The sequence below is a fragment of the Trichoplax adhaerens genome, genomic scaffold (genome assembly GCF_000150275.1).
Source record: "Trichoplax adhaerens TRIADscaffold_4 genomic scaffold, whole genome shotgun sequence".
In the NCBI taxonomy this organism is placed as follows: domain Eukaryota; kingdom Metazoa; phylum Placozoa; class Uniplacotomia; order Trichoplacea; family Trichoplacidae; genus Trichoplax; species Trichoplax adhaerens.
The window spans coordinates 5,387,395-5,410,631 of NW_002060946.1; the positions used below are offsets into that span (position 1 = coordinate 5,387,395).

The following is a 23,237-nucleotide window of genomic DNA, read 5'->3' on the forward strand; positions in this document are numbered from 1 at the left end:
CTTAGTATTTTGAATTATAACAGTTGTCAGGAATTCCTAAGAAAAGTGTAAGTTGAAGCTAATTAGAAGTATTTCTAAACAAATAAAAAGTAGTAATATTTTTAGGGCTACCCTACGTACGAATAGCGTCAATTCTCTTATCACAATAACTTTAAATTAGGCAGCGTTGGCTAATAAAAGGGCCAACAAAGTACCGAACCAAATGAACGTTCTTCAAATTCACCCACTAGTAAAAAAAATATATCGAAAGATAAAACAGATAAAACTATAAGGAAAAATAGTTGCGATCAAGATAATAATAATAATCAATAATTGATAAACTTATTTATAAGGAAGTGAATCATAAATCGAGTTATAAATAGAATTTCTATCGGCCACATCAATACAAAATAAGGGGGTTGTTTATGAGAGAGATTTAGATATATAAATTTATACAGTGTAGGCTACTATAAATACTCACTAATCAGCTTTAACAATACTGAATGAATATGATATAACTAGATGCACCTGTCATCTATTTCAACATCAATATTTTATTGTATAATGATTAGTGGATTAAGTATCGCCATTTATAAATGCAAGATCGGTCTATAATAAGTTAAATATTATCTGTGATAGCTATTCTTTCTCGTCAATCATCTCCTTATTGTAGGATGGATTGAAGAGAATTTTGAATGAATAATTCTTATTAGATACGCTAAATCATGATAGTAATAGAAACAAATAATTTCAGTCAGAATATAAAATATAAATTACAGTTATCACTTAAGTAAAGTAAACTATCCACGATGGTGAATGTATTTTGAAATAATGCTGGTCATAGGCTCATATTTAAAAATTAAAGGAAAAAAAATATTAAAATAATAGATTAAAAGGCAATTTAATGTGTACTTCTTTCGTTAAAATGAGCTCAGTATATGCTGTTGCTAGACAATTTAAAGCCTAACTTACGGAAAGACACATATTCGATCTAGCTTAGAGTTATTAGCGTTAAATAAATATTCAGTAACAATCTGACTTAGCTACAATTCAATCTAGGATGCCTCGCAGTCATTTCTATTAGCTATAAATAAATTTTTAGCGTAAACATGTATAATACTTTAGCTATCTAACATTAAAGCTAATATTACTGTAATTAATAGAATGTAGGCGTAGATAATTCTTAACTGCAGTTATTGTTCAATCTATGTAATGAAACTAACGATAGAAATTATTAGCCATTAAAGAGAGAGAGAAATGAAAATTTTTTGCTCCATCTATCGAACAGTTAGTTAGTTACCAGACCATGGACGAATAAGTATTCAAAACTAATGAAATAAAGAGGCCATGTACTGCTGTTAAAGTATCTGCTCTCTATGTAGTTGTAACTATTCTAAATTTATTGCATCTGTAAGGAGTCTAACTAAATCAGATCATAAGGATGAGATCAATAAAAATAAATTAAGCTCTACTACAGCCACTCCCTTATTAATTACGACAATATCAATTAGAGTCGATAATTTGATACATGTCTTAATCCTAGTAGCGTCATATTCGTAGACTTGAAGTATTAATGATTACTCAATTCTCACATTGCACATATCAGCGTTCATCTTTCTTAATAACTGTAAATTATTCCTCATTTAATGTTACTAACTGTGCGATCGTAAAAATATCTATTTATGACTAACTTCATCCATGATTGAATATAGCTATTCATTATAGTACCGGTAACAACATTAACCCCATCTATGATTGAATATAGCTGTTTAGTACAGAATCGTTAGTATTGCAATTTCGGTTGATTCGGTATCAAGCCTTCTTATTAATCATAAATTCATCAATTTTGATCATATAAAATGCTATCAGCGAATGATATATCACGCAGCACGGAAAAATTACAGTGGTAATAGGTGAATTACTAATTTGCAGCCCAATTCATCACTACAATAAGCTTGATAACCGACAAATACAGTACTCGTAAATTTACCTTTAGCATGATTCTGGAAGAGACATTTTGAACTGATAAAATGCGTGAAATGCTTAACTGGTTTTCAATTATAATATTAGTTCTACAGCTATTTAATCTTCTATTATGAAATTTTAACTAGCTATAGCGAAGAATGAAGTCTAATTGCCGGCAATACGATAAAATCAATACGCATTTGACTGTGTTTTTCCCTATTTTTCCATGTCCAAATCAACTCCATGTTAAAGCAAATATTAGATGATATCCTAATCCGTCATTGGGCAATAAGGACTACTATTGACATATTGGAAGAGCGATAGATGGACGGACTACATCATTAATGTCCAATTCAATAGGATGGCAAAATATATTTAAAGCATAGTAGAAAATATATTCTGAGACAGACATTATTGACTATTCAGCATCTTAAACAGCTCATAGTCAACATGAATTATTATAGAAAGAATAGAGGGAACTTTAAATATTGATTTCTTATACTAATGCTGCCGAAAATGCATAATACTATTTTCTGTTAATAACTTAAACCTTTTCCACTCCTACCATAACTTATAATATGGCTACAACATTTTCCATGGATATCATTTTCTCCAGAATTGTTGACTTTAGAAGCAAGTTGATTCAAATGATGCGAAAGAAAGGTAAATGTGACGATGTTTACGAAATCTTCAACGATAGGAAAAATGATCGTGAAAAATTATTCCGATCATTCTTGATGGCATACAGGACACTACTTAGTAGATATGTCTGACGAAAATATGGCAATTCTATCTAGCCTATTATTGTCTATCATGACAGTAAAAAAGTTAATGGACTTATTCCTCTTTCTTAATCTACTTGAGAAACAAATAAGACCAGGAAAAAGTCATTAATTAAAATGGCCGTAATCATAAGAGTAAATCTTCTACGGGGCAATTATAGGTTTGTTGCCTTTCGCTCGTTCGTGTGTTTAAGTATACTGTATAAGGGAAGTCTCAAACTATGCCAATGTATGGAAAGGGTGAGAAACCGCCAACATCCTTTAGTAGAAGTTAATAATTTTCTTACAGTAGCGATGTTTTATCAAACTATATTCATACTAATCATTACGTGAGAAAGAGAATGTACGCGTATAAATATAAATTGACGAGAAAAGAAAACGAAAAAGGAAAATGCTACCAAGCTAATAACTATTCCTATCAAGGATAAAAACTGAACTGAAGATTTAAATAATCATTTCCTTGGGGATTGCCTATTTATCACAAAGCGTACACAGTAGAGAGGAATAAAGTCTTATCCTTAAATCGCCAAAGGGTCATAAAAAAATAAAATCTACAGAACAGATATACAGTACAGTAGTGATCCTAACTACTGTCTTAAATCTGTTAGTGAAAGGATCTCCAAAATAGATACACAACTTAAAAATAAGATAAAACCCCATAGAGTAAATCAGTAAAATTACGATTTCTATCGAGATATTTAAGAATATCGTGCACTTCTGTGATTTAACGGTTGCATTAGCAAAAAACTACTACGACTGTATTTCTTGCACTTAAAATGTCATCAAATCAATTTCGCACCATCTATTACAGTTATCCACGAATAAAACTGCCTAGAGTAAATCAGTAAAATGACGATTTCTATCGAGATATTAATAGAAATCGTGAACATGTATGATTTAACGGCTATATTATTCCCCAAAAGACTACTATGACAATTTTTCTTGAACTTAAATCTCATCAAATCAATTTCTTGCTATCGATCATCGTTCTCCACTAATTCTAAAGCTAAAAGTTATCCTTATAAACTTACCTAATGGCCTGATAAATGATTAAAAATAATTCCTGTCGCAATCGAAGTAGAATGTGTATTTAGTGATTATCGTTACTGTAAGACTAAGTGACGAAAACGATTACGCGCAAGGGATACTTGTAGTCAATTGTTAACTGAAATGAATAAAAGTTCTATTAATAAATCTCCTTTAGTCTCTTTTCTCTATTCTCTTTGATTAATTTCCTTCGTAACCACAACATTCATATATCGTCATTATGCTTCTGCATATTGTTCTACGTAATGTCCAACCTTTATTCATCGACGGCAATCAATACAATGGCATGAACAAGGGATTCTAATTGAAATAGTGGTAGATAGAATAGGATATTAATATTTGCTACGACTAGTAGTAACCAACGAAGATTCAAGCTAGCATACTGAAACTGTGGTAAGGATCGATCTTGGAAAAGATTATAGTATTGTGTTAGCTTGATACTCACAGTTTGCAATAATATTCTTTTAATATTAGATCTTCTTGAATACACGGCAAAATCGCCATCAACTTTGATTAACAGCTATACCCTGTTACCATTCAGCTAGGATGAACAAACTTGACAATTTATAGGTCAAATTCTGATGCTTTTGATCAACTAATACACCACTATATGAGTAGAGCCCATATATGTGGATGCAAGTAGATCTCTTATATAGAGATCCGTATTAAGTCTCCTTATGAGGTGATTACTTATTCTACGACAAGTTATTTCATGCTCCTAATTTGCATAATGATATTGAAGTGCAAAGATAATTTCCTTCGTCAAACTACCATTAACTCAATTTTGATGCATTTCTGAACATCTCTACTGTTGAATATTTATCTATTGGAGTCTAACGAATTGGTCACGCTAAGCTATAGTAATTTCTACTAATATTTAATCGATTAGAACATAAGCCATTCATTTCATATCATATCAAAATTATGGGTATGACTGTCAAACGAAAACACGATCTTATGTGTATTTACAGTTTGGTATAAAATGCTTTTCCAGCTATCCCATTTGGCTTTATGCTATCCTCCAACTGCAGTATGTATAGAAGTAGTAGCAATCATATTTTCCACCTCCAACTCTCCATAAACCGAATACTTGACGTCAGCAAATGATTAATACAAATTTATATTTAGCGAAATCAATGATGAAAAGATTTGAATAGAAAACAACTCTACAGTAAATATATCAAATAAAAATAATAATTATTTTTTATAAAATAAATTGTAATAAATAACATTTCTTATAATTCAACATACAAGTAATAAATCTTCATTCTAACACTGTCTCCGATTTCTCCCTTATTATATTTTAATTTCTTTCGTGACAACGATCATTTCCATTTCCATTATCTCCACTATAATGTGGTTAAATTGTTATGATGACAAAGATACCATCTGAAACTGAGCTACAGTAGTATCGAGTATGGCTGATGCAGCGAATATAAAATGCAAATATGCGGGTGCAACGCTAATTCGTTTCAATTTTCTCTTCGTAAGACAAGGAAATTCCGCTAAATTATGAAATCATTTCTATTAATATTAGGTGCCAAATTCTGTCAAAAATAGCTATCAACATAATCAAATTTTTGTTGTAACTGGTCACAGTCATTAATATATATATAGATATAGATGTGTAGTTTATGATAAAAATATTTTGTTTTGAACTATTTAGAAGTACGAGCTACTACTTTAGGAATTGTTATTCTTAGTAATAACCTGAGTTATTATGATATTATGATGAAATAGTAATATGTTACAAGTACGTATCGAGAACATAGGAACTTGACAGGGCTTACAGTCGAAGTAGATTTACGTTTGAAACTGTTTATTACCTCGAATGTCCGTATTTGATAATTCAATCGTAATAACATGTTTGTTATTGAAATAAGTTAACAGCATAGTAAATATGTTTATAACTACTGCAAGAGTATATAAGAAGGACTGTGATCAATATAAAGTAATACAGATTATGGCTAAGTTGTGTGATAGTTTTATATTGCATATTGTGTTGAGCGAGTTAGTACTTCGCAAGGATTCCAGTTACTATACCGTAAGCTAGGAAAGCAGTTCTACGGATAAACAAATCTTTATTTACAGCAGAGAATACACTCTAGGAGTACATAAATTTCGCTACCACGCTATTTTAGCAAATTGAAGTCTTAATAGAAAATACTGAGTAAAATAATACAAACAATCATTAAGGCATCATAAAACTTTTTGCAGGTAAACAAATCCTATAGAGTATCAGCATCATAAAAAATTCATTTGCTATCATGACTACCCAGTAACTGTAACTATTTCCATTGAAGATCTCAAGGAATTTACATTTTCTGATATCAAAACAACTTAGTCAGAATTTAAATTCGAAAGAGAAAATCATATTATACTGACAAAGTTAAATCCCCATTCCTATAGTCAAAAACTTGGATTAATAGAAGCAAATGAATAATTTGAACACATGATTAGAAAGTTATATGCTAATTTTATAGATTCAACTGTATTTTAATTGGCAATCCTAAATCGAATATTGTTGTCTTATAAAGTAAAAAATTTTTTCTTGGCTTATTGTCATGAATAGATTCTAAAGTTGCCGTAACTAATCATGGATCAAGTATGATTTTGTAGGTAAAGCTGAATGTATGTATTCAGCCATCAAACAGAATATCGCGACCAATATTTAAGAACTGCAGATTGATAGCTTTATCAATTCTCTTTCAGCAACAAGCAAACTCTGTAAATCTATCATGTAAATTTTTGTGATCTGACTGAATAGATCGGTTTTGATATCAGTGATTAATTAAAAATTTGATTGAAAATTTTGTGGAGAACGTAATCTAATATAATATGGCCAATGATATATCTAAAGCCGTAGACTGCTTATAGTCCTACTTATCCAATGTTGCCATTGGAGTGCACTTCCAATAAAAGTTGCGCATAAATAGTTGATTTACACCGCAATTTAGTCGAACTTCAGCGTATCGGGTGTCTTCGACGATGTCTTAGGCGCCATCGAGGAAGGCAACTTATTAAACGGCACTAATTCCTCTTAAATGTTGTTTCAATCCAAGTTGCTAATAGAGGTGCCAATTTCAGAAAAATTATTGCTGCTTACCTTCCGCAATGGTGATTGCAATATCGTCGAAGACACCAAAATCTCGAAGTTAGGGCGAAATTATTGGCAATTAATTCTTTCACTAATGTTCATTCGTAAGCCCAAATGTCGGTACTAATGTAACATTTAGCAAATTGTCTAGTGAGTGGAGGCGAATATCTTATTCTTAGCTACTTGGTTTTGCTGTCGTAGAATGTCGATTATTAACCACTGCAGCTAAATTATTAGCAGCTGTTATCTTGTAATGAGTAATCGCCGAATTTAGTTGAAAATCATTACTTTCGCCGTAGTATAATGTATGATCCCCTCAAATTTGAAACAGTTGTTGAAAGTTTAAAAGCTAATATTAAAATTAAACTAATATGTGATAAGAATTTATTAGTTTTAAATCTAACGAAGAACAACAGATTGATTATATGAAGATATAGTTAAATTAAAATTAAATCAGTGAAGGTACAACAATTTAATAGAAAGCCGTCTAATTAAGAAAAAGGTGCTGGCGATAAAGTTTTATCTCCATTATAAAATAAACACTGTTGAAGTGCCAAATACATGGTCTTCAGTTCGATTCCAGTACCTGAATAAGGTAAATCAATCCGATGCGATTTAACCCTTTGAACAAGTCAAGATATTAGAATTGATATCAAGGGACTAAAGAGTAGTTGGATAATGTAGATCCAGTCTATGACCAATTTGACATTCCGAAAGATTAAAAGTCCATCGTAGCAAAAGCAAATTACACAAAATAAAGAGGAAAAAATACCTCATAAGGCCTTTATTACAATTAATATTGAGAAAAATCATGTCAGGATGTAGGGTGAAAACAGCGTGACCCATTGAGCGGCTATAGCAAATAAAATGGGTAAAATGTGCAAATTTATCGTGCAACTAGCAGAACTAAATAGTCAAATAGACGACTAAGAATCGCACTTATAACATAAGAAGCTCCGCAGAAGAGTACCGGTATTGTTATAATTGAAAAAGAGAGATTAGTAAAGCTTACTTTTAAGTTACATATTGCTTCAGCGTCATCAAACCATATTAGAAATAGAATTCTACCTAATAAATTGTGAAAAATAAATCGTTCACACGCCCAACTGCACTATAGTGTTATCAAAGCCAACTTCTGTTAAGAATAGACTATTTAATCTATGGTAAAGTGCAACAATCGAATAACTATCGTATAGTATCGATAGGATAGGGAAACTTCTGGTACTGTGCAGATCGATCATCCGCAACATTATGTTTACAATCCTTAGCAACATAAAACTGAAGATAGTTGGTGCTCTTGTATGCAGCCATCTTTGCTATATTTACTTAATATCGCCTTTTTCAATACTTCTATAGTTTCAATGGTCACATCCTGATGGGATTGATAAAAGTCAAGCGTAATGATAATCAATTAACACGTATGGAAAATATTTGTTATAGTAGTTAATATCAGGTAAAGCTCCATAAAAAAACTAATTTTTCATTTATTTTCTACTACATTAGTAATTACCTTTGCCTGAAATTGAACTATATCTTTTATTAGTATATCTAATTTGTGATCACGGATATAGCCATTATTGTCTTATTTAATGAGATCAAATTTATTAACATGGAGAAAGGATTACCTACAGAATTATTGAATTATCAAGAATTAAAATCAACATTTTCCTTATTCTAAAATCGATATTGCTATTCCGATATTCACTAGAGAAACTACTGATGTTTCAACTTGCTAACCTTATCATAGTGATTAAAGATATTCTGAAAGTCTTCTTGGCTCAATTTAGCATTCTTTTAATTGCAAAGAGTACTGCTGATTAGTGAATTAGATAAACACTTCGATTAAAGTAGAATCGTTCATTTATATATGTGTTCTACCATAAATTGCTTAAGATAGTTGCCTTCAGTTGGTATCAACCTAAAAAATATTAGAGAGAAGTCAGTTTTTGTATTCGTAATATTCTACATATCATTTAGACTACATATTTATGATCACTAAAGTGCAAAGACTTATTCATGACATAAAATTATACCGTATGATGATTAAACTAGTTTGCTAATTTTAGCCTTACAATCTTTCTACAATATTGCTGCACTTTGAACTTACTGAACACAGTAATGTTGTAGGGCATTGAGAATATAGTCCAAGACCATATCAATTTTGCTATAATCAAGGTACCCTATATATCAAATTTGAGCCCTAACAGAAGATACCTACTCTCCAGTAGTTAAATTGAGTTATATTGGTAGTTTGTGCTCTGCTTCTAATTTATGAGCCTGTTCGAATTACGACTACAAAACTTATTACTAATCCTTATCTAAATAAATTGATTGCAGTTATCATAAGCGAATTAGAATCAGGGTACACTATTTTAGCGAATTTGAGGCCTAACGGAAGCTATATAGTCTGCAGTAGTTAAATTAACGTTGCACAGGTAATTTGTGCCTTATATGCAGCTTATCAGTATATTTAAAAGGAAAATCTCCAATAGTAATTATAAAATTAACTACTAAAGCTTCTATTCAAATATTGTAATTATAATTATTATAAGCAAAATAGCAATATTAAAATTTCAATAATTTATGATTATATCCAGAATACAGCATACTCATTCTTGGCAAATTTATCCGTTTTTTTAGAAATTTGGTATTGCGTATCAATCTAATCATGATTCTTTAAAGGTACTAACAGATTACAGTATATTCAATCTTTCTCTGTCATAATTAAATTTTTAAGTCATTCTTCTCCATCCAAGATTAATTATCCTTGATTCAAACTAAATACAGCACCGGTGTTTGTATATTGCCGTCAAAATAATATCATACAACTTAAAATCTACAGGTTAATAATTTTATTCATTTTTCAGCCACAACTACAGCATCTAAAATCCATCATACAAATCTTATTCAGTATAGAATCAAATTTATCAATTTTATTTTCTGCTGTCCATTAAAGTTAGTAATACCAATTTCATGAAGGAAAATGTGATCCATCAAGATTGAACCAATGATAGAACTATTTTGAGGAGATATGATACAAAAATTTATTACTTTTTAGCTCTTAATCGGATAGATAATAATATAAATCTGTCGTAAATAAAAATATTCAAAATATTGTTTGACGAGAAATTTAATGATGGTGCTTTTTAATGCTTTTCTTGAACTCTCTTTCTAATGCTTTTTGATCCTTTCCTGTAGATTCATCGAATACTGGTTTATTGACGACAGCTTCGTGAAGCTGAACAAAAAATGGTATGTAGGTCATAAACTCCACAAAATCGATCGTTCCTATCGAGAAAGATAAAATTTGGTTCAGAAAATGCCAAGAAATGAAGTTCGATCCCAATTTTATCTGTACTCATTTAATTATTTCTTAATTATAATTTTAACAATAAGGATAAGCTAACAGTTAATAGATACTGCTTCGATTTGATAGTCATAACTACTACATCATAGCGCTGAGAAACTGAATCTAGATCGATTGCGATATCAATGTCGCTTTGTCCAAGTATTTCATATCTCACCACTATGATCCTTGTCAATTAAATGGACTAATTTGCGAACAAAATTTCTGTTGGTTCCTAATTTGATACCAATAGCAGCAGAAATCATAATGGATAATTCAGATGTTAACAAGTAGCCATCTTCGTCGTGATCAATTAAGGAGAACATTTCCTAATGATAAATTTCGAAAATGACACGGAAAATCAGTTATGATCCGGGCACGCTCTTGTCAGATTGTTTTAACTTTGATATCGATTTGTTACTTGTATATTTTCAAGTGTATTCATTACTATTTTAAGGCTTCCAAGTTTATGAGGTATATACAGACATGATGATTTATAGATATCAATAGCAACCCTAAGGCGATGGTTTACTTAATGACAACTTACCCTATAACTACGTAATAAATGAGCTAATCGATCCAAGTCGAATTCTAGTAGCGCCTCTTCGTTGATAGTTCTGGTCAAAGAAAGTGATGATCTTGTTAGAAAATTGGATCAGACTGTACCCACTCTTTAAATTTATTTATATATTCTAAATCATAATATGGGCAGTATGCTTCTGTGTGTTTCGTATCAGCAATCGACGATGACGATATTTGGTTATCATAGACTAGATTGAACTAACCTGGAGCCCGAAAGCTTATCGTTTAAAGACGCAATAACGATAAATTCCCGCACATCAATCTCACCATCCCCGTCAAGATCAAATAACTAAGGAGAAAAATTTTTGTCGTTATATAAAATAAATTTAATACAAAATTTTAGTTTCAATTTTGCATGTCGATGCCTCTCTTTCAATACTGTTTTACTTCAAAACGATTTAAAAGCTAAAATTGATACTTAAAGCATGAAACTACGGTAGTGGAAAAAACTGCAGACTGAAATGGTATTCCCTGATCATAATATCAAGCATAAAATCAGAAAGTAAAATATTGCCGTTGCTTATATAGGAATATTTTTAATTACAGACTCTCTAACTTACATTCATCAAATTTTTAACCGCATGATCATCGACAGAGGCAAACATTTTCCGCCTTAATTCCTCTATTGAAACGCGATGATCACCATTAACATCCAATTGCTCAAATTTAGCTTCAAATGCCTTGCGCTGCGGTTCGCTAGTAAAGGTATACATGGCTGGCAACTACAACGTTTGGAAATAATAATTCATAATTGTGAGAATGATATTCAATTTGGATGATAATAACGCTTTATTAGCAAGTAGAACGAATATGGAAGAGATAGCCGTCTTCCTTAACACTAAAGGCCAATAGCCCTACTTGGAAATTCTCATCATCATCATCGTCGCTTTGCATCATCAAGCTTAGTTCACTTCTAAGATCGCTAATAGTGGAAGCAGTATCATCGTATAAACCGCTATTGGATTGCAAACGAAGGAAGGACCTGGAAATAAATCAACATGATGATGACAGCTTTAGTAAATTCATTTTTAGTCAAATAGGCCATTTAGTTTAATTCATAAATGTCTATCTCGATGCTATCCATCGGTATTATAGCTATCAATGAATCATCTGATAATAAAAGTTCTTCTGGCTGAATTACTCACTCTAATTTATTGAGTCCGCTGGGATTGTCGTGTAATAATTTAATTGGATCATAACCAGCACTACTTAATTCTCCAATACTTCTTATGCGAATACTAATTAAAGAAAAAATTTTAGTATAAAATTCTTGATCGTTTCTTTGTTACCTTTGTTGAAATGACATTTAATAGAGATGATAGGAAGAAAAATTGAAAGTAATCAATATTTAAAGTAATGATCAGATCTCGCTCTCTTAATACTTTCATGATGATCATCATCCTCCTCTTACTTTTTAGTACTAGAAAGATGGCGACGTCTTGTAGTATCTTCTTTTTTATGCTTGCTAACGATGGTACCACTTAAAATATGGGTTGGTGAAGAACTTCGACCACTTTTACTCTTTCTATGCCCAGTTTTCTTCAAAGGACTCTTTTTGCCTACTTCAATTTCACCATCATAAATTCGATGGTATTCTCCATCGGAACTACTCTTTTTACTGATACTCAATTCATCAATTGCCCTTAAGCTAGAAGGGCTAACCGATTTTCTTAATTCTCGCTTGGATTTTGCTGATGATGTAGCAAGGTTTTGAGTCAGTTTGTTCAAAGAGCTATCGCTATGCCGTTGAGCACTCTTCAAAATCAATCTCGATGCGCTCCCTTCATCGTCGCTAGCAAGACTCCATTTCGGTAGTTTACTACTACTATCAGAGGTTACCGTATCTTTGCGTAAATTTCGAAGAAACTCAGCCCTCTTGGAAAAGAGAAAAACATCATGATTGTAATTGGGCAGTACTGGCTCTTTTTCTTCCTTAGAACTATGTGGATTGTTGTCTTCATCTTCATCAAGAGTCCATCGTAGACCTTTCTTAATTTGAATAGCAGACGAAGTAATTGATTTTTTAAAAGTACGTTTTCTTAGAATGGATTTTTCTGGTTTAGATGGTGATATCGCTGGCATTCCATCTTGATCCATTTCATGCTGATCAACAACCGGTGCAACCGATGATAGATTGTGCTGTTGATTTTTCGATTTTTGTTTCAGTTTTTGTGTTCTTGACTTTCTTGGAATGGTAGGTTTTCTTCTGGAGGTAACAAACTTAGCTGCTCTACCTTGAATACCTAATGAATGCAGTACATTAATGGGTTCAATCTCTTTTTCATCTACTGGTAGCGAACTAGAAGGTTCTTGTTCTATGATTTGGGGCTCAGGATAGCTTTCAGTAACAATTTTGGTTTCTACTTGATTTAACTTTGTATTACTTGGATCTTCGGGTACAAACTGTCCGTACTCAACACTCTGTAGACCTTTTCTTAATGGTTTCCCACCCCTTCTTTTGATATCGAGATAGATTAAATTTTCTCTTTTATCATACTGATTCCTGGGAGAAGTATGTAAAGCAAGACTTTCCGCCAAATTTTCAATTTCATTTTCTTGATCTTCGACATCAGACTCCTCTGTTCCTTCTGATAGCCGGCCTATGGCACCTTCTCGCAATCGTTCATCCTTAGACTCATTCAATGTACTCTAAAATAGTTGAATCCAAATTACATAGAGAGTTAATACTCACTATAACATGATATTGTAATTCCTAAATTATATGTGTATAATTATTACACGGAAGCGGCGTTAAGAATAAGTAAATTAAGGTAACCACTTGACCTAGTACTTTATTCTATTTTGTGAGAAATTACTGTATAGGCGTATTTAAATTAGCTGAGACTGTTTAGATTGATAATTTGAGAAATTGATTATTTTTAAATTTTGCCGATAGAATATCTAGAAGTAATTTAATTTTCTTCGCTCTCTACAATTTATTATATATGTCACGGCTATATACTATAATTATAACCACTATGTTGGTACTTGGCCTTATTTGGTGAGAAATGACTGTCTATACGCATCATTTAAATTAGCAGAGACTGTTATAGGACAATAATTCGTAAAATTAATCATTCCTAAATTTTCGCTATAAAATATCCAAGAGCAATTCGATTTACCTCGCCATCTTCTGTAGTTAGATCAAATTCAAGAGATTCTAAGGGATCACAAATAGGATTAAAAGAAATGAAATTTGGTTACGATTACATACAGATGACGAAAAGAAGAGAAAGATTCTCCAAGTTACAACGATATGTATTTCTTGACAGGTAGCGTTAGCTATAGAAATATCTCCAAATTTTTAAAACCTTGAGCTGCTTTAATCCTACTTACCTATAGTAGAAACTGGAGTGCAAGTTAAAATTTCCGACTCACAAACAGCTGGTTTATAAGCTCTAAATTAAATTAAGTAAGGTATAGCAATCAGTAAGAAATTTTGTCTAATAGAGCGAAAGGAGCTAAAATAAAATATTATTTAGAGGATGAATTACCTAGCCTTTAATTCAAGTCCGGTACCTGCCATATAATATGACCGATCAACTCGATGCGATTTAACCTATCATAATAATCAAGATGTTAAAATGGATGACATAATAATAAGGTAAGTTCAGGGGAATATTTTCTGTCTGAAATTAACTCTTGAACTTACAAACATTAGTTTTTGCCTCATTCGACTATTATTAAATTCAGAATATCGAGCAAGAAATCGTTCGGGCTGTGCAACCGTTGGTTTCTTCCTGACAACTTCAGTAGGTAACAATTCATAGCTATAATCATATAGATTGAAAGCAAGGTAAATTGAAATTGAATGACCTACTGATTAAAGTTAACGTTGATTAAGCTCAAAGCCTACTATTTTTCTTCTTCAGTCTTACCTTGGGACTTTATCGTCTTTACAGTCTTCTAAATTTTGCTACAAAGACAGAAAGACTGAATTAAGCCGGGGGAATAAACGAAATAGTCACGAATCGATGTGAAACTAAGCTTAACCTACTGCTACCGTTAGATTGAGGGCAGTCATGGACTACTAAATTCATTAGATGCTTACATGAAGTTCATTTTATCCTACTACGTAGCTTAACGAAGAAGCTTATTTTATATCTTACAACAATTCCATCATTGAGCTAGCACTTTAATATCAGATTATCGACAACGAAAGATGGCTAGCGTATAGGCTAAAGTTATTAGTGAAATTATCACTTAGATTTTACCGGTACTTAATTGCTAGCTTATAAATAACTGAAGCTGCCAAAAGCAATCAAATTTATTATTTTCCACGCTATATTTGAGGCATAATTTGACTAATCAATTGGATCAGGAGTTTTGAAACATGCAAATTGAAAATTACGACTATTAATAAATTGACCTCTGATTTTCTACAAGATAAGGCAAAATCATTCTTCTAAAGAATATATCAGATAGCTTTTCTCCCTTGATTGAACATCAAAAGCAGTTCCATATTGCAAAATCTGCTGTTCTGACATTGATTTAATGTAATGGAAGTAATAACTTCAACGTAAATAAAATAATTTATAATAGGCGAAAAAATTTTTCAATTCTACTTAGCGACTATGAAAGATGACTAGTGTATAGGGTTAAAATTATTAGTAAAATTATCACTTTGATTTTGCCGATACTTGAATACTAGCTTATACATAATTGCAGATGCCAAGTACATTAAGTCAGAATTTTCCTTATAAAGAATATATCAGCTAGTTTTTCTTTCTTGATTGTATATTAGAAGGAGTTCTACATTACAAAATCCACTATTCTGGCATTAATTTATAGTAACACAAGTAATAACTTCAGCGTAAATAAAAAATTTGTACCAGACGAAATTTTTTCTCACCATAACGAAATGAACAACCTCATCAACACCTTAATCGTTTTAAGCTATACAAGTTAGTATCAACAATAAACATACCACATAATTAATTTTAACTTTTTGTTGGATTTTAGTGAAGGAAGGATGAGGCTCTGGTTTAATGGTTACCTTATCCGGAATGTCATAATTTGGAGTTCTCACAGGAGAAGATCTACAGAAATAAACAATTTTATCAATTTCCCATATTGAAATTTTACACCGTTGTTATTAATAAATGATAATTTAGAGATAGACCACAATTAGCCACGGTTCACTAACACATTTCGTTAACACTTAATATTAGAACGTTATAGAAGTATTCTTTCTTTCAAGATTGGATAAAAATCATGATTTCAATGATAATCAAGCTTAAGAAAATTCAATTTAGCGTACTTGTAATATCCTGGCAATGTATCTGGTTTGAATTGGATTGGACTTTTAGGAGTAGCAAATGGTAGCTAAAACCATAATTTGTCAAATTATAATTATGAGAAATTTCGCATTTTTCTACTGACAATATTACACTATAATCGTGATGTTGAAAATCGAAATAGAATTAAAAATATGAAAAGTTTCTTGAAATTGACGGTGATAAGCATCCTTTACGCATTAATTCACTCACTGGGCAAAGCGTTGGTTCTTCTCTTTCTATTGGTTTTGTTTGGAATGTTGGAAGGGAAGTAATGGTGGATTGTGGCGATACTGGTACCTTCATAGGCACAGTAGATGCAGAAGCTGTTCTTTTATGGCTGGAACTTGAAGCATATCGTCTGGACATTTCAAGTCGGGCAGAATATGTTGTATATGGCAAGCTTTTATGAACCATCGATGCATCTGGTATCTCCAATTCGGGATCGCCGTTTGATTGTGTTATAAATACTCTTCGAGCAGGTTCCGATTTTGGCCTTCTCCTAGTAAACTGTCTTTCTACTTGTCTCTTGATGTTTTTAAGTTGATGTGGCCCATAATATAACTGCGTCGTGTGGGATACAGTCTGCGGTCTTGGCTTAGTCTGATAATCAACTACAATAGAACACAGCATGATGTAGCAACCAATTTAATCACTTACAAAAGCTAGCATACGATAATATATGTAAACATACTCTAAGTAACACCACCATAGCATCGTTAAAATTAAGGTCTAGAACATATTTCTACCTATTCGACTTGACATTACTATATAATTTTAAAATCTATTTTCATCACTTTATTAGCTAAAATTAAAACAATCGCCAACGAGCTTTTATTTCTGATGTCATGTGAAATTGTATATTACTCATTGCTTACAAATAATACTCCACTCTACAGTAGTTTACTACTCTCGAAAAGTTTACTATAAAAAAATGGTTTAGATACTATCAACATTCTGTTAATATAGCGTACTTACCCATTTTGCCAATCAATTTCAAAGTCGTTTATACCGCAAAAAAAATACTTATCTAATACTATTTTATTGTACTACTAGCAAATCATCTCAATTGCATGATTCCATTATCATTGCTTTCTATCTTTTATTCGATATCTCATCTAGTGGTAGTCTATCTTGTCCTTTATCTCTTTATGCGTATACGAATTACTTCACAATAAGTGGATGTAACTTTAATCTAGTAGAACCTGTATCAATTTTAATTAATACTACGTTAATAGCTTCTAGTAGTGTAAATAACAGAACCTGCCACTAATACAATTTAACTAAGGTCGGACATGTTGTAGTTATGTTTTATATTTAATCAAGAATAGAATGTTGCCATAGCAACTTTCAGCGCGTTGAATATAGAATCATTTACCAATGCGACGAAATAATACTATGCCAATCAGCAACTAATTCTTTACAAAAATTATGCTAATAGGCTCCTGTAATAACATTTATAGCTATCGTTATTATCACCATATTACATACGATAGGATAATGAGTAATTTATGCGAGGAAGTATGATGTAAATGTCTACTATTGCAATCATGATGTCAATCAAGAGAGTTAAATTACGTCAAAAATATATGCATCCATAACATCATTTACATTGGCTTGGGTAGATAGCATTATGAGCTAAATAGAGCGCCATGAAGAAATCCAAAATTATTCCCATTATCACATAATGATGTACTTTCGGACAGACTATGCTCTTGGTAATATATGCTAGAGCTGCTTAAATAAGAGATCTATTAGGAGACGAAACAATGTCATTAAAAGTAAATTTTCGAACTTAGATTGATCCAAAAAGTCTTTACATAGCTGAAGTTGCTTCTGGTGAATAAATACGTCAACCTCTTAGGTAAATGCAGAAGCAAATAACATGAAAGAAATAAATTCTCAGTTTTTCTGCATTGCGTTCTATTCTGCAATAACCTATTTGTTCTGATCAGAGTATGACAATGAGTCAAAATTTTAAAGGCCCATAATACCAGCTTCGGCGTATATTACATAACTTGATTGTACTAAATTATAATAAGTTAGAATCACTCATTTAATCAGATGAACAACATGCAAAATGTAACCTTCAAGTGCTGCTAATGAACACCTACATATTAATAGTATACAAGGTCATATTGTAATAAATAATTTTTTACACAATCGTGACAACAAACTACTTCTGGGAATTAAATATCACTCCTGATCGTTTATTAATAAGTACCGTTACAATCGCTTATAGAATTAACTCAAAATACAATCTTTCAGTAATTACAGGAATTCCTGATTTATATGCAGCCACTGTAACTTTAATCATTTTTTATCTTACCAAAAATTATCAGGATAAAATTATATAATCTATAAATCTTACAGTCAGTATCAAGTTTAAATAATAATAATTAACTAAGCCTAATCATAAGATTGCCAATTTAATCTTCTCAACTTTACAAGCCAAACTGAAAATAATAGGATGAAATATCATTCAAAAATTTACGAATTTTATAGGAATTAAAATAGTTCAGAGTAATATCCTTCAGTACATATATCTATGTATCTCAATGTTCATAAATAATTAGAATTCAAGTTTTTAGTATTTGTACTGATAGTCTTAATATCTAGCTGAGATATAGCTTAAATAGGAACATCGGTATCATTAATATAGTAGTATCAAACTCATGCATCTTGTTATTCTTTGGTATAGATCAGACTATTGGTCCATGCGATTGGAAAAGTATCTGAATTTTTATCATTACTTAGAATTGCGTATCTATATGTATTACTCTGCTATGGTAGATCAATGACCTAAAGCTTGCTATAGATGTGTAATAGAATAAAAAATCTCTCCATAATATGGATCCAATTCATCACCAATAATTGCTATTTAGTATAAAGTTCCAATATATATCCATAATTGCAAACGTTTTGCCCAAAATAATGAAGATAAGAGAGACTTCATATCGTGCAACTCTATTTGCGACCTGGTAGTGATTTAGATCTATCATAACAGAAAAATGAGGCTAGTTCGTCCATTTGTAAGCGACCATCTTTATTTCTATCACATAGACTTAATAAATCCTTTTTCAGCCTTTCTATTACTCGAACAGTCATATCCTGCAATGGAATTGATAGAGTCAACTAAGATGATAACTATCACGTGGAAAATATATAGGAAATACTGTAAAACTAGATATCAGATTTAAATTTAGGAGCGAAACTAATTTGCTTTCATTGCTCCCATGCGTTGCTCAATTACCTTTCCATCAACTTGAACTAAATCCTTTAATAATCCCTCCAATTCGTAATCTTCAATGTAACCATTATTATCCTTTTCAAAGATGAAGTTATGACCATTAGCAAAGAAAATGAATTATAATTTACAAAATTACCAAATCGACTACAGTTAATGTGGCATTTTAATTCTGACCTTGTCATAATGATTGAAAACACTTTGAAATTCTTTCCTGCTTAGTTTAGTCTTGGTCTAATTATAACATATTATACCATATTGTAGGTATTTAGATTAGATGTCCATTTAATCAAAATAGAATCATTTATCTAACAGCTACATATTAACATAAAATTTTTTTAAATTATAACATATATTTAAATATTAATTGCTTAATATGTTTGATTTAGTCGAGCTCTAATTATAACAAATGCTGTATTGTGGATATTTGGATCAGACGTACATTTTAATCAAAATAAAATCATTTATCTACTAGCTATATATACCCCAAATTGCAGAAAAAAGTTATCCTCAACAGGCAGCATCCTGAAAAGGAGAAAATATTAGAAATCAGCACTTTTAATCGACATCACGATTGGGTAAAGTAAATGACAACATCTTCAGTTAATGTCGACAAATTATTTTGTACATCTGTGTTTCCTTCAAATCTAATTTGCCATCATTATTAAGATCGAACACTTCTAGCTGTGAAGAAAAGGACAAGAAAATTTCCCATTAAGCCTTCTTGTTTAACACTACATCAGTTTCGATTCAAATTTGGTAATGATCAATGTAATTAGTCAATATATTACACTTCTATATCGAAATAGATTAGTGAATTATACAGCATCTAATTTACTCAACTACTACAGCAATAGTATCTACATCAGGTACTTACGGCTCCTCGGGTATAGTTTTCAACATCAGTTAAGCTTACAGAATCTTTACCACGGCGTAAGACGTCTCGAACTAATCCCTAAATGAAATACAAGTATACCAATAGATACTTCATTAGCGCAAGATTAAGGTTGGCTAAATAGCAAAATTGACTCACTTTCATTTCATCTTCTTCAAGATATCCACTGTTATCCGCATCATAGTGGTGCCAAACCTGTAATCGATATTCAACTGATTTAATGAACGGTTAAAAAAGTCTAACTTTAATCCTCGCAAGTGAGGATCCAGTACTGTAAGATTCATATAAATTTGGTAGCTAATGACGTAAGTCCGTAAGGCATTCTGTGCCTTTACTTTAAGCTACAACCATATATAATATGAAAATTAATATTATATCCGTATAAGAAATGCCAAGCTCTCCTATAGTCGCTATTTAACTAGCTAATATTTCCAAGAGTAAGCAATGTTAAACTAATGCACTGTATCAATCATAAGCGGCAGTGAACAGCCGCAATGATAAATTTGCTAATAATTAGAGTATCAAGGAAATCAAATGCAGTCTCGAACAGCTGTCGCTACTAGAAAGAGGCGATTTTTAACTTAAAAGGATGAAAATAGATCAGGTAGGTAGATGTTAATATTGCTGTTCAATAATCTAGCTTATTCAGAATAAATATTCTGTTACTATGGTCAATTTCCGTTTTGATGACTGTTTCAACTTAATTTAAACTGAATATTAAACGCTTTATGTTAAAGCGCTAATAGGGTTTTAATATCAACTTTACCTTCATGAAATCACTCGCAGATAATTCGCTTGATCTTCGAAATTGACGTAAGAAATTTTCCTCAACAGGTAAGACTAAGGCAAGCTGATAAAAAAATTGCCATAGAAGTAAATTAATTTAGACCATCCGAGAATGGACTATTGCCAGCTCTAATTTTACTGGCTTATCTTATCATACCTCTTCCATTTCAATTCTTCCGTCATTATTTGAATCACAAAATTCTAATAGATCATTCTTATAGCGTTTGAATTCCTTATCATTATCGTTGACTTCCTATTGATTTAGCAAAATTTTACAGAATTGATATTTAAAGTCATAACTTATTTATTAAATTATCCTTTTGACTCATATTATTACTATAGCATTATTCGATGTATTTCTTAGAAGTTAGTCTTCTTAATGTGATGTAATAATCACATTATGGCAAGAGTGTCTTACTTTGTTGATTCCCTCTTTAATAAGATCTTTTAAAAACTGTTGCAATTCTTGGCTTTCGATATATCCATTATCTAAAATTGTTAAGAATTAAAAAACTGAATAAATTGGCTAGAAATCGTCAAATTTCATACCCATATGTTATTAGACAGTAAAGCTGCAGAAATTTTAAAAATATGGGTACGCTAATATAGATTTTAATGTTGGAAAACTATCTTAGGGAACTATTTTGTAATAATTAACATTATTTCTGTGGTTAAGTAAGATTTTAGAACTCAAAGTAAATGAATAATAATTCCTTTATCAATTTAGATAAAAATAAAATCCCTCCAACAGCATAAAAACATATTAGAATATTCATCCAAAATTTATGAAAACGTTGAAAGATTTAACATAATGCTCATTTATGATACTATCTTCTGTCTTAAAATCATTATGAATATTTTAATTATATGTTAGTCAATTTTTACTGACTTGATTAGTATTTTCTGTTTGTATATCTTATACTGGCAGTAAATATTAGTTACGTGTGATATTGTAGTGAGTAACGCTATCAAATCCATAAATATGTAATTGATATGTACAGTAGATATGCTGACATGGTATAACTAATTGGACGTATATCCATATATACCCACACATTTATACATAATTAAGAAATATTGCTACTGTCATATTAAGATGCAGTATTGTAGCTTAACATGGTATTGAGGAGACCAATATGTATTTATAAAGAGCATATATAAGGTGTATATTCGTTATACAGAAAGGAGTTAGATTCAAGAAGTTAGATAGGACTTTGATGCTTAACTATTTCAATAAAGTTGTGCTTATACGTAACAGATGAAAGCGTAATTTAAGATATATATCTCATTAATTACTGCATAGGAATAGCAGTTAGCAGGCGATATATAGATTATTATTAAATATAGCCAAAATTACTATAAATTTAACTGCAATAGATACGGCAAAGAACAAAATAATCTACTGAGAATAGAGCAGACGATATAGAAATCATTTTTATATCTGACTAAAGTCATCGGAGAAAGCTGGTCTCTTGAAGAATTATTCAGATAGATCTATTTATTATGGAGTCTACTTTAGGCAATAGTGTAGATCTATCAGCAGTAATATCGTTTTATCAATAGTTGATTTTTATAATCCTATATCATGATATAATAACATAGAATACGGAGACAGATCAAATAGTAAAGTGTCTACGAAAATAAATCTATAAAAGATGAAAGCAATGTTGACGTTATTACTTTATAGTTGGGGTCAATTGAGGGGGAAAAGTACCCATATTTAGCCGTAAGATGCTTGATTTAATTAAAATAATTCTGTTCTTAATTGCATTACGTAACTAAGGGTTAGGCATCAAATAAATCAGTTCTTTATGTTCATAAAAATACCATGTAGAAATTACTGATCACCGTTTTACTTCATTGATAAATGATCTTATCCATACTGATATACCATAAAGAGAAAGATGAAATCTTCATCATAGCAACGGAATAAGTTTAGATAGCAATTCATGATTCTACTATAGAAATTAGATCTTTCTAAGGCAAAATTTAAGACTGTTCATCTGTTTTAAGATCGATTCATGATATCGTCATGTTGCTATTGCTATTATTTAATACATTAAAACTGTCATTATGTTATTCTAGAAAGAGTAATAGCCCCTAGAATGGCTTATAGTATACTCTTTAAGTGCTGTATCCAGTATCTTGAATTTGAAATTGCCTGAATTTTAAACCACTCTAAATCATATTTTTAAAATTGAATATGGTCATACGCTTCTAATGACATAGCATTAT

At 31.1% G+C, this 23,237-nt stretch overlaps 2 protein-coding genes across 2 annotated transcripts; both read right to left on the reverse strand.

Annotated features, from left to right (window-relative positions):
* Positions 1-10,000: 10,000 nt before the first annotated feature.
* On the reverse strand, positions 10,001-17,056 carry TRIADDRAFT_55804 (uncharacterized protein; the record flags this gene model as incomplete). Its single annotated transcript, XM_002112068.1, has 17 exons — positions 10,001-10,158; positions 10,395-10,545; positions 10,764-10,833; positions 11,002-11,087; positions 11,359-11,520; positions 11,657-11,780; positions 11,944-12,036; positions 12,210-13,447; positions 13,921-13,958; positions 14,135-14,196; positions 14,293-14,357; positions 14,451-14,568; positions 14,677-14,714; positions 15,726-15,837; positions 16,059-16,123; positions 16,288-16,688; positions 17,053-17,056. The coding sequence occupies 17 exons, from the start codon at positions 17,054-17,056 to the stop codon at positions 10,001-10,003; spliced, it is 2,985 nt and encodes a 994-aa protein (XP_002112104.1).
* A 1,985-nt stretch (positions 17,057-19,041) lies between these two features.
* Positions 19,042-21,555, reverse strand: TRIADDRAFT_55805 (uncharacterized protein; the record flags this gene model as incomplete). Its single annotated transcript, XM_002112069.1, has 9 exons — positions 19,042-19,185; positions 19,328-19,399; positions 19,499-19,555; positions 20,199-20,276; positions 20,355-20,411; positions 20,983-21,066; positions 21,160-21,255; positions 21,421-21,491; positions 21,552-21,555. 9 exons carry the CDS (start codon positions 21,553-21,555, stop codon positions 19,042-19,044), a joined length of 663 nt encoding a protein of 220 aa, XP_002112105.1.
* Between the last annotated feature and the right edge of the window lie 1,682 nt (positions 21,556-23,237).